The following is a 12,116-nucleotide window of genomic DNA, read 5'->3' as shown; positions in this document are numbered from 1 at the left end:
GTGCGTGGGTGGGGGGGGTTTGGGTGCGCGCACTGACGCCGCTCCCACACCGTTGCCGCCGTAACCAGGGGGGGGGAGCGGTTTGACAGCGCTCCACAACAGACGGCCGCTCGGCCCCACACCGTAGCCCCCCGTAACCCCCCGTCAACCCCCCGTCGGCCCCTCACCAGCGGCTCCCACAACAACACGCAGCGCCCCCGCTCGGCCCCGTCTACCGCCCCGGCTCCAGGCGTCACCCCTCACCCCCCCGGGCCCACGTCACCCGCCCCCCGGGCCCACGTCACCCGCCCAGGCTCCAGGCTCCAGGCGTCACCCCTCACCCCTGGGCCCAACCAAGGGCGCCCGCCAGTGTCCAGTGTCTCTGTCCCCAGTGTCCAGGCCCCAGTGTCCAGTCTCTCTGTCCCCAGTGTCCAGGCCCCAATCCCCAGTGCCCAGTGCCCAGTGTCCAGTCCCCAGTGTCCAGTCTCTCTGTCCCCAGTGTCCAGTCTCTCTGTCCCCAGTGTCCAGTCTCCCTGTGTCCAGTGTCCCCTCTCTGTGTCCAGTGTCCAGTGTCCAGTGTCCAGTCCCCTGTGTCCAGTGTCCAGTCTCTCTGTGTCCAGTGTCCAGGCCCCAGGCCCCGCCATGCCGCTGTCCCAGGCCGCGCTACACACCGTCTACTCCTGGATCGACCAGGTCCCGCTGTCGCGGCCCAAACGCTGCATCGCCCGGGACTTCAGCGACGGAGGTGCAGTAACAGCGGGTCCGGGGGGAGATAGAATGGGCGACGTTTCTGGTCGACTCCCTTCTTTAGACTGAGAGTCAGGGGAGAGGGAGACGAGAGTAACGATGGAGCCCACAATGGTCCATTGTTGGCTGTGGGGAGGGTGATAACCAGTTATACAGACAGTGAAACTCACCAGGGAGACAGTATAACTAGTATAACGACTGAGAATGTGGAGGGACGGAGAGAAGGGGATTCAAGGGTTACACAATTAGATAGAATAATATTCATACTGCTGTCCAAGCAAAAGATGAGATACTGCTCCTCCAATTTGGATTTGGCCTCATTGTGACAATGGAGGAGGCCCAGGACAGAAAGGTCAGTGTGGGAATGGGAGGGGGAGATCTGCCCAGCTCTACCTTGCTTGTGACACCAGGCTCGCCATGTGGTTGACCCAAATGCCTTCTGAAATTGTGTATCAAGCCGTTCAGTTCAAAAGTAATTAGAGGTAGGCAGGAAGAGCAAGTACTGTCCAAATTCCAATCTGTAAAAACATAAATAAAGGTCTTTAATTGGTGGTACATTCTTGGTAAACCAACCAAGCTGTGATGGGTCCACCTTCTGATCACCATCTCATCTCATTGTTATAGCCATGCATTCGTTTATCATGATTTGCATATGAAAAGCACAAGATACAATGGGACATATATTTATGGTTGTTCTGTTATATTGGATCTTGTCTATAGACGGCACAGTTTGGACATTTGTAGCCATAGTAACTATGATATATCCGGTGCATATTAGGTAAATCATTCCTATTAATCATCTTTTGTGTGAAGAAATGGATTTATACTGTTTTGAGTGTGATAACTTTATAAAGCAAGCTTTGACAAAAGTGTTGGTAAACTTGGCTTATGATCTGTCTGGTAACAGACTATTCATTCATTGCTATTGATTATTGTGAATCAAATATCAATTAATTTCCTTTTTTACTCTTTAGTTATGGTTGCAGAAGTGGTGAAGCACTTTTTGCCCAGACTGATAGAACTGCACAACTATATCCCAGCAAATGCTACCCAGCAAAAAATAAGTAACTGGCAGTTATTAAACAGGCAAGTGCACTGATAATTAACAGTCTGAAGAAAGGTCTCGGCCCAAAATGTCACCCATTCCATCTCTCCAGAGATGCTGCCTGTCCTACTAAGTTACTCCAGCATTACTGATAATTAACACTTTGCTGTCTGCTACAAACTGGTTTTGCTTTGCAGTGGACCCACTATTTTGGCCTTTCCAATTAAACATACTGAAAAGAAAAGAAAAATAAGTTGGAATTAGTGGTGGCAGAATTTTGCACCCACTGTCAAACATTTTCTTTGGTAAATATAATGAAGAAATAATTTGTGATACAATGACTGTTGATTGGCCTTCCTTAGCATTGCTCAGAGGCAGTGTGATTTACAGGGTAATGAAATGACTCATTGGTGAAGCCATTGTCCAGGCAGCCTCCAGCAAAGTGGCCGATGCAATCCTGTGGGCTTTGGGTTTCTTGTGGATGACTCTTTATTGGCATCTGCTCAGTTTGCTTCCTGTTATCTTAACCATCCCTCCACTTTCATAAGTTCTAGGAGCAGAATTAGGCCATTCGGCCCGACAAGTCTACTCCACCATTCAATCATCATGGCTGATCTATCTCTCCCTCTCACCCCCATTCTCCTGCCTTCTCCCCATTACGCCTGACACCCATACTAATCAAGAATCTGTCAATCTCCGCCTTAAAAATACCCATTGACTTGACCTCCACAGCCGTCTGTGGCAATGAATTCCACAGATTCACCATCCTGTGGCTGAAGACATTGACTGATACAACCAATAAGGGAGAACCTGAACCCTCATTTCAGGATGTTCTTGGATGTTCCACCAGTGTTTTGGTGGCACTTTGCAAATAGTCCAAGTGATAGTTGCTGTGTGATGGGCGACTGGCAAAGTTACCCCATAAAGCATGAAAGAGGATGTCCTAATGATGGAATCACCAATGTGTCTCCTGTGTGTGAGGTTATGTGGTTTGATTGTGCAGAGAGTTATTGATCACTAAAGTGAATGGCTGAAAGCTGGTGGCCATGGTCAGCGTGGCAAACATAGTTGCCAACGGCCGAAGCTCTTGAATCTCTCCTCAAAACCTCTCTGGCTCTTGAACTTTCTTTCCCCTTTTATTGCTGACTACTTTAAGGATAAAACAGTCTATCTCTTACTGCCTAAAGGTAATTTTTCATCTGATTGCAGGGGCTCCATACAACAGATATTCCACAAGTATATCAATATAAAGTTACTGCCCCATTTTTGTTTATTATTTATTTGTGACCTTTGGCAGATAGATCATTGTGGGTCCACAGTGAGATGATGGTCTGCTGTGCTGTCCACATACCAGAAACATGTCCTCATGCTGTCCACATACCAGAAACATGTCCTCATGCTGTTTACAGTGTCGCACATCAGTAGCTTCTGCACTCTCTCTGTGTTCTAGCCACAGTGAATATTGCTGGATAAAGCAGCTGGCTATCCATTATGCATTAATTCTAGCGTTATCCCAAAGCACCCAAACTGTGAAAGAAACGGTGAAACTGTACATTCCCACTGGTGGTGAAAAGGAGCAGAAACTCCACTTCCATTTACCACATAGAATGTAGCATTGTTGCTCTCTGCTGAGGAATTTATCATTGCTCTCCCTTCCTCTCCCATTGACAAAGCGTTTACACAGTCTCTGTTTCTCATTCAACCCAATGTCAGCACATGGAGAATCGTCTCCACCAAGGTGCTTACATATTACATCATTTTCCCTTCCTGAAATCTTACATAACATGAATTATGGAATCATGGATATCAAATTACATTATTAAATGAAATACAATAGTGACTTTCAAAGATGGTTGAATGACTTCAGATTTCCAGCAACCACATGTTTTGGTGTTTCTCTAGAGGTTGATATCTGTAATCAGATACAATCACCACATAAGAGACATTCAGACCGAGAAGCACAAGGATCTATCTATCTGATGTGGGTAAATGAGACTAGCGTACAAGGGAAGAATGCTTGCCATAGATGTGGTGTTTCTGTGTCGTACAACACTATGATTCTTAATCCAGAAATTATTATTTTCACCAAATCAGGTCTTTTATTTTTAAATTCTTATTGATATATTTCATAATCCATTTACACAGGAAGGTATTTTCCAAATTTCATTTTCATATTTCGGAGGAAATGCTGAAAAAGTTGGTCAAGAGTTCTCCTGGAAATATTGAACTGGTTTTGTATACATTGAGACAGAAGATCGAGGAGGAACTCAGTGTGAAACAAGTAAGAAATAGACTCCTTGTTCGTACACAGGTACACATATTAAACTATGCTGTTCAGACACCTTTCCTCTAACTGGAATTATGTAAGTAATTTCAACAACTCAGCGGGATGTCTCTAATCTCCTAAAACAACCTTCCTTCTCAGCTCAGGCAGGGTCTTGCAATCTCCACCAGCCTTGCTCAAAAATCAGATCCAAAACCAGAAGCAGTCATTCAAAAACATCTTTTTACACAGTTTCTAGTTGAATTACTTTGTTCATTTGGCAGCTTGCTGGTATATTTCATGCTTCCAATACTGGACACTGTCGGGGACATTCAGCAGAGGCTCGTGTCTCTCCCATCAAAGGGCTGGTGTAGTGACACAGGCACTGCTTGACAACCCCACAATCCCCAATTACTGTACTCAACCAAGGGACATGGATCCTTCCTACACCTTGTGGAGGTCGCTCATGATCTTACTAATTATCCTCTCAATCTCCTCCATCCCAAAGGAAAGAAACCTCAGTTCAAGTCGGTCTGCCCTCGTACTCAAGGAGATTCCTTCTTTAAAACCTCTAAGTCTCAAGGTTCACAGTTGTAATAAATGTAAGCATGGTCATATTTCTTCAATGTGATGGTGCTTGGTGCTAATTCTATTGGAATTGTGGAACGTTACATACACTGTCGTTGAACAAGTGGAAGAATGACTGAAAGTTCACAGTCTATAATTTGGCATAAGATCATGAAATGTAATGGAAGTCTGGGCTTGTGTTTTTCCTTTAGCTTTGACCTGCTTCTCCAGGCCCGTTAATTTTGGTTGCATTGGTGCATCTGGGTGTTTGAAGATCCCAAGAATTGGTAGCTTCCCGAGTCCATGCCTCCCACCAGACAAGGGGCACGACTAGTTCAGTAGCATCAGTCCACAGAAAGAAACAAGTTTGTCCACTGATTTGATTCCACAGTTTGCAACCCGCTGGGTACAACACAAGCTGGGATCCAGTGTTGTCAGCCTGATATGATTCAGTTACAAAGCATAAGATGATGTAATTCAGCAGCAGATCTGAGCATCCTTAAGGCAGTAGCTTAACCCTGAGAGCAAAGATCGCAAAAACAATGAGGGCACATTTTCCTGTAGTAAACAGCACCCCACTGTGAAGTTACTCCATAGGGTTCCATATGTTGGACAAATTCAAATTGCTGGAGCCGGTACTCAGCGGACCAGGCAGCACATGTGAAGGGAATGGACAGATGACATTTAGGATCAGTGATTTTTATTTGGTGTTTCCTTCATGTTAACAGGATGTGGAAGATTACACTAATGAAGCTGCTTATAGTTTTCCAGGTGAGTTGTATTCTTGCTTCTATTAACTTCAACTTTAACATTGCCCTTTTGAAGGAGTGGTATCAGTGTTTAAGTATCAGCTAAAGGAATTACAAACCATAATGGCGCAGCGGGTAGAGCTGCTGCCGCACAGCGCCAGAGACCCAGGTTTGATCCTAACTGTCTGAGTGAGTTTGCACGTTCTCCCTGCGACTGCATAGGTTTTCTCCCAACATCACAAAAAGGTGAACGTTTGTGCCTTTGCGAACGGGTGATCGATACTCAGCATGAACTCAGTGGGCCGAAGGGCCTGTTTCCATGCTGTGTCGTTCAAATAATGAATTACAAATATTGTAGCATTCGGAAAAAAATAATATTTCAGTTAGAAAACCAAACCTTTAGCCATCAGAGTTCTATGAAAGGACTTCTGGTTTCTCTAATTAATCCATCAGGATGTTTTGTTCTGGGTGTGGATGGATGTTTATAGACTGTCCCGTCTTGTGGATACTGAACCAGACAGTGAAGGGCTGGCGATATTGTCCCCATCGGGACACCAATGCTGACACTGTCCTTGTCTTTGGTAATAATGGCAGTGTCGATTCTTAGGTGGCATATATTTAAACAAAATCTATATTCTAGGAAGATATGTTCAAGGTATTTCTACGTTGATCATTGCAAGCAATGGGGTAAACATGTAAGGAAATGTAAATCCTTTTCTTGGAAGCTCTGGATGAGAGAGTTGTGTGGTGTTTGAAGGCTACACATCTCTTCAAGGGCGACTGCAGCTTTAAGATTTTATACAAACAAATTCACTAATAAATGGACAAAGCAAGTGAGCAATTTGTAACCTCACTGTTGGTGATGGGATTATAGCTGTAACAGGGCCTGGACTTTTAGCATCCCAATGATATGATGTGTAGGAAGTGGCTGGACCCGACACAAGGGAAATTGTGCAATTTGATCAGCTGTTGCTGGTGCAAAATATCATGCCTTCAGCGTGTGACCTTGTCTCCAAATGTATTTAAAACATTTGAAATATTTAATTGTTGAATTGTTGAAATGCTCTGAATAGAAAAAATATCCAATCACTGCAAACAAGGCCTCAAATTCCTTGTGTAGGCAGGAACTGCATGCTGGTTTAACACCTACGATAGACACAAAATGCTGCATTGAGTAACATTGCCGAGACTAACAAGATCACACTAATTAAATTAAAATCTAGTGGTGCAATTTAACAATACTACGATAATATATACCTTTCAAATAATTATTGATTAATCATTTAATTTTTTACCAAACATTTTGTATTGTAAATCAATTGGGACAATAAAACCACACTGTACAGTAGGCAAGTGTATGTAGGAAATATGTCAAGTCAACTTTATTTGTCACATACACATACAAGATGTGCAATGAAATGAAAGTGGCAATGCCTGCGAATTGTGCAAAAACTACAGGATAGAACAGAATCAGTATTTACATGTTAGAAAATATTTTTTTACAAGGGACACAACACAACAGTAAATGAGTCCCTGGTGAGATAAGAGTTTACATTCCTGACGGCCTGTGGGAAGAAACTCCGTCTCATCCTCTCTGTTTTCACAGCATGACAGCGGAGGCGTTTGCCTGACTGTAGCAGCTGGAACAGTCCATTACTGGGGTGGTGGGAGTCACCCATAATGTTGCTGGCTCTGGATCTGGACCTCCTGGTGTATAGGTCCAGCAGGGGGGGGGCGAGTGTAGTTCCCATAGTACGTTCGGCCAAACGCACTACTCTCTGCAGAGCCTTCCTGTCCTGGGCAGAGCTGTTCCCAAATCAGTTTGTGATGTTGCCGGACAAGATGCTTTCTACAGCCCAGAGTAGAAGCACTGAAGGATCCTCAGAGAGACTCTGAATTTCCTCAGCTGCCTGAGGTGGTAAAGGGGCTGCCTTGCCTTACTCACCAGTGCAGCAGTGCATGTTGTCCATGTCAGATCCTCTGTGATGTGGACTCCCAAGTATTTAAAGCAGCTCACCCTATCCACAGTAGTCCCAATTATCTCCAGTGGCATATACGTCCTTGGATGTTGAGCCCTTCTAATGTCCACAATCAGCTCCTTATTTTTTGTGACATTCAAGAGGAGACTGTGTCCTGACACCAGAGTGCCAGATCAGCCACCTCCTCCCGGCAGGCCTTCTCATCGTTATCGGAGATCAAGTCCACCACCACTGTGTCATCAGCAAACTTGATGATGGAGTTGGAGCTGAACCTTGCCACACAGTCATGTGTGTACAGGGAATACAGTCGGGGGCTAAGGACACAACCCTGGGGGGATCCTGTGTTCAGGGTGAAGGGGTTGGAGGTACGTCTCCCCATCTTGACCACCTGGGGCCTGGCGGAGAAAAATAGGCTCTGTATTGTTACAAACATGCACAATCTACGATAATTTCATTCTATTCCCCAGATTACATTCATGTAGGCATGCCACAATTTGCAAACGGATGCCAATCCAACCCACAACCATGGAACAACAATCAAAGGTATTTAAGAATACGATGTTCTTCCTAATGATTTAAATTATCTGTCACCTTTTATAGATGATCGAGTAACTATGCTCACCCACCTAGACCTACCATAAGTGTTGGAAGGAACTGCCGATTCTGGTTTACATTGAAGATAGACACAAATTTCTGGGCTAACTCAGTGGGACAGGTAGCATCTCTGGATAGAAGGAATGAGTGACATTTCGGGTTGGGTTCTAAAGAAGGGTGTCGACTCGAAACGTCAGCCGTTCCTTCTATCCACAGATGCTGCTTGTCCCGCTGAGTTACTCCAGGATCTATCTTACCATAACAGTGTTGGAAGTTACCTTCTTTAGTTCCATGTTTGAGGTTCAGTAATCCCCGTTAAGAATGCTACATTTCTTCTAGAGTGGACAGAATAAATTGATTTAAATTCATTTTCTAGTTTGTCAGTCCTGAGAATAAATGGCATGAGAATGGGCGATTGTTGCTAGTTGTTGGGGTGCAGTGTTTGGAAAGTGTACTCTGTATTTAACTTGTTCTGGCCCAGATCCAGGAGTGTTTAATGGTGAAAATGTGAGAAAATGATCTCTCCACTCAAGCAAAAGTAACAGAATTTTCCAGGCCATCAAAGTTCAGTTAGCTTTGTTGGTTTCTATACAAACATCTTTATTTTATTTCAAAATGATCTGCAGATTGTATTCCATTTTATAATTCTTACAGGCAGTGATAAAACGATTCATATTCTTTTGCATTCTGAACTTGGATAGTTTCAGACGGGTTCTCCTGGTGACACGGGATGTATTTGTACCTCAGCCAACATCACTGTCCGCTTCAGTGTAGTAGTAAAGATCTTGGTGTAGAAATGTATCACCCTTTTTATGATAGAGCTGCTGGTCTTCCCCTATATGTGTGAAGTTTGCACATTCCCATGTCTCTGTGAGTGTTCTTGAGAGCTCTGGTTTCCTCCCACATCCACAAACCTGCTGATAAATAGTTTATTGTAAACCACCCTCTAGACAGTGGTTTGGGGAGATGATGGGCTGAAGAGAAAGTAGTGTACAGGAAAATAAGTAGAGGAATGCATTGTTGGGATTTCTCTGAGAGCCAGCATTGACTAAATGGGCTGAATGGCCTCCTTCTGTCTTATGGAAATAATACAGTATGTAGCAACACATGTATTGAGCTCCATTTTGATAGACCCATTGAATCAATGTTTGTCTTACACAAGAGCATGAACTTCTCTGGGTTCTATCACTGGGCAGAGTAACTGGAATCAATGTTCCTCGTTATAATGGGTGTTGTTCTGTTGCTGGTTGCACTGTCAACATCACGGCTGTGATAGTTCATTGTCCATCAACAAGGTTGGAACTCCGAAAAGACAAGATGTAAAAAACAGATCTTTTTTTAAATTTTTCATTGAATTTAACCAAAGAGGTTCCCTGACACAACCTTGCTCAATCATCAATTGCTATTTATGCTTTGGACTCAGCAAATTGTTCATTCTTCATCATTGGGTGTGAGGAAGGAAGTGAACCAGTCTAATGGCCAGCTGGTTCCTCTAGGTCTGCTGCCACAATTCCACCTTGGTCTCCGCACTGTGGAACTAACTCACTGAAGTCTGGTTTGGGAATCAGTATAAATTATCTCAGGAAGTAGAGGCGTTGATGGGCTTTCTTTATAATTGCATCAGTGTATTGGGTCCAAGAAAGATCTTCAGAGATAGACACAAAAAGCTGGAGTAACTCAGCGGGACAGACAGCATCTCTGGAGAGAAGGAATGGGTGATGTTTCAGGTCGAGATACTGTATTTGAAGCTTTTGACTCTCTCCACCATCGTCCCGTCGATATAGACTGGTCCTCATCCTTCTTCCAAAGTCCACAATCAGTTCCCTGGTCTTACTGTTCATGTCACTGCATTCCTGGTGGTAAATTATCCTTTGAGTGAGTTTCCCTTGCCTCACTGGTTTTAGATCATTGTGTGAGCAGTACTCCCACTTGGATCCTGCTGTACGTCTCTTACTAGAGGAGAAAGATCAGGCTCTGTTGGCTTTCCGGGAGACTGTGGAGGTAAGTAGCAGTCACCTTTATCTCCGACGTTGTACTGCTGTCAGCGCGCACCATTGGTAACGATTGTCACTGCCCCTGCTCCTAGACCCTGCAGCACAGTTAGTGTGTCAGATGGATGTGTTTGGTGGAGCCACCCTGTAGACTAGCAGGAAGCAAAGTAGTGACTACACATACCATGCAAAGTCATCTGGCCCACAGCAGGGCCACTACTACTGGAGGTCACAGGTTTAGGGGAGAGGGGAGAGATTCGTGGAGGGTGGTGGTGGTGTGGAGCGAACAGCCAGAGGAGGGAGGTTGTGGAGGCAGGTACTATGCCAAGGTTTGAATGGCTTTGGCATAAGTACATGGGTTAGGAAAGATGAAGAGGGAAACAGGCCTATTGCCGGCAAATAGGATTGGCATAGATGTCCCTGGTTACAGGTGTCCATTGAGAGTGGGAGGAGCTGGGTGGGAGGGGGAGGAAAGGGGGAGAGCAGAAATGCAGGCAATATGTTGACACATTTGAGAGCCTTTTGATGCAGAGGTGGGAGGGAGCCACAGGAAAGGGAAGCTTCTCTGCTTCTCTGAGGCATGGGTGTGTCGACAGTCAGATTGGATGCTGTGCTGATATTTCCTGATAGTGATGAGGCTATGTAAACCATTTCCCAAGTTGAACATTGTAGAGGAAGGGCTGGTCTGTAACAGAGTGAGTGTGTTGGTGCTGTATGGGCAAGAAGCAGGAGCAGACTGTGTCACGTCCTTCCGCCCCAGTGTGACCTCTACCCCTGCCACACAATGCAGTGATTGCGTCAGGAGTGGTAGTTATTGATGATGAAGAGAGGGAATGATTGTTCCTCGACCAGAATGAAACTGAGCTGTGGTTTGTGGTCATACGGGTTACAGCTGCACACAGCAGTGTGACTGACGTTACAGTGAATCATCAGATTACTTGTACATTACAAATGTGTGTAGCTCAGCATTCCCACTCACCAATCCCTTTGCCAAACACTGCGTGGTGTGAACATGTCCATCTTGCTGGCCTTGCCTCAGACATCCACATACATTCACATCAACTGCACATCCTCAAATGGAAACAAAACTATAGTCTCAACACATTTTACAAGATGTTCACAGAGGAAAGCATTAATGTGAGTGGATACCCCTCAACATTCTAGACTCATGCAGCCCTTCGGCCCAACTTGCCCATGCCAGCAAAGATGCCCTATCTATTCTAGTCCCACTGGCATGCACGGCCCAAACCCCTCTAAACCTTTCCTATCCACGTACCTGTCCAAATGTGTTGTTAAATGTGCCTGCCTCAACTACATTCTCTGACAGCTTGTCCATATACCCACCACCATCTGAGTGAAAAAATCATCACCATCAGGTTTGTATTTAGTCTTTCCCCTCTCTCCTTAAGCCTATCTTTTCTAGTTCTTGATTCCCCTACTCTGGGTAAAATACTGTGCATTCACCCCATCTATTCCCCTCGCCATCATATATTTAGCCTGTCCGGCCTCTCGTGGTAGAACAGCCTCAATGTGGCTGGCAACATCCTCGTAAATCTTCTGTGCACTTTTTCCAGCTTAACGACATCCTTCCTATAGCAGGGTGACCAAAGCTGAAGACAGTGCTCCAAGTGTGGCCTCACCAAGGTCTTGTACAAGAGCTGGTATTTAATGGGAAGTGAAGGTCCTGGGTTCAGTCAGGGCCCAGCGTGTGTGCAGTGCTGCTCCTGTGCCAATGATGCTGAAAATCTACTCTTTGTTTCATCAGATTCTGCAGATGAAAGTGCTGAGACTGGAGCATCTGGTTCAGCTGAAGGACCTGAGGATTGATGAATTGACAAGGCATTTGAAAAAACAGGAAGCAAATTAACAGTAACTAAACTGAGAGAAACCATGAACATCTGTGTGGACAAAGATTTGATAAAACTTATATCTGTTTATGTTGAAGCACCTGATGTGTGTCTGCGTGTTTTGTCACTTGGATTAAAGCAGTGCAGGTTTGTAGGTTAATTGGCCCAGTGTGCAGGGAGTGGATGAGAAGGTGGGATAACATGGAACTGGTGTGATCAATGGTTAGCATGCACCCATTTTGTGTCTCTATACTAAACAAACACTGAGTTAAGATATAACAGGATTGATTCACACAGGGTTTAATCCATAAACCTGTAGGACTTGGACTATGCAGGAAGTGACATTATCAATGAC

The 12,116-nt window shown here is 44.7% G+C and overlaps 1 protein-coding gene across 1 annotated transcript; it reads left to right on the top strand.

The window, feature by feature from the left end:
• Positions 1-557: 557 nt before the first annotated feature.
• spef1 (sperm flagellar 1) lies at positions 558-11,861 on the top strand. The gene is made up of 7 exons (XM_055661592.1): positions 558-724; positions 1,701-1,812; positions 3,917-4,052; positions 5,330-5,372; positions 7,797-7,872; positions 9,828-9,924; positions 11,680-11,861. Exons 1-7 carry the CDS (start codon positions 622-624, stop codon positions 11,779-11,781), a joined length of 669 nt encoding a protein of 222 aa, XP_055517567.1. The 5' UTR covers positions 558-621; the 3' UTR covers positions 11,782-11,861.
• The last annotated feature ends 255 nt before the right edge of the window (positions 11,862-12,116 follow it).

The sequence above is a fragment of the Leucoraja erinacea genome, chromosome 34, assembly GCF_028641065.1.
Source record: "Leucoraja erinacea ecotype New England chromosome 34, Leri_hhj_1, whole genome shotgun sequence".
Lineage (NCBI taxonomy): Eukaryota > Metazoa > Chordata > Chondrichthyes > Rajiformes > Rajidae > Leucoraja > Leucoraja erinaceus.
The sequence above is the reverse complement of the archived record's forward strand: the minus strand, read 5'-3'. Positions and strand labels throughout refer to the sequence as shown.

Bases quoted from the DNA above. Each gene is read 5' to 3' on its own strand.
- spef1 (XM_055661592.1), top strand. From the start codon at position 622: ATGCCGCTGTCCCAGGCCGCGCTACACACCGTCTACTCCTGGATCGAC. The intron at 1,813-3,916 runs GCAAGTGCACTG...CCATTTACACAG, and splicing joins AACTGGCAGTTATTAAACAG to GAAGGTATTTTCCAAATTTC. The intron at 9,925-11,679 runs GTAAGTAGCAGT...TTGTTTCATCAG, and splicing joins CTTTCCGGGAGACTGTGGAG to ATTCTGCAGATGAAAGTGCT.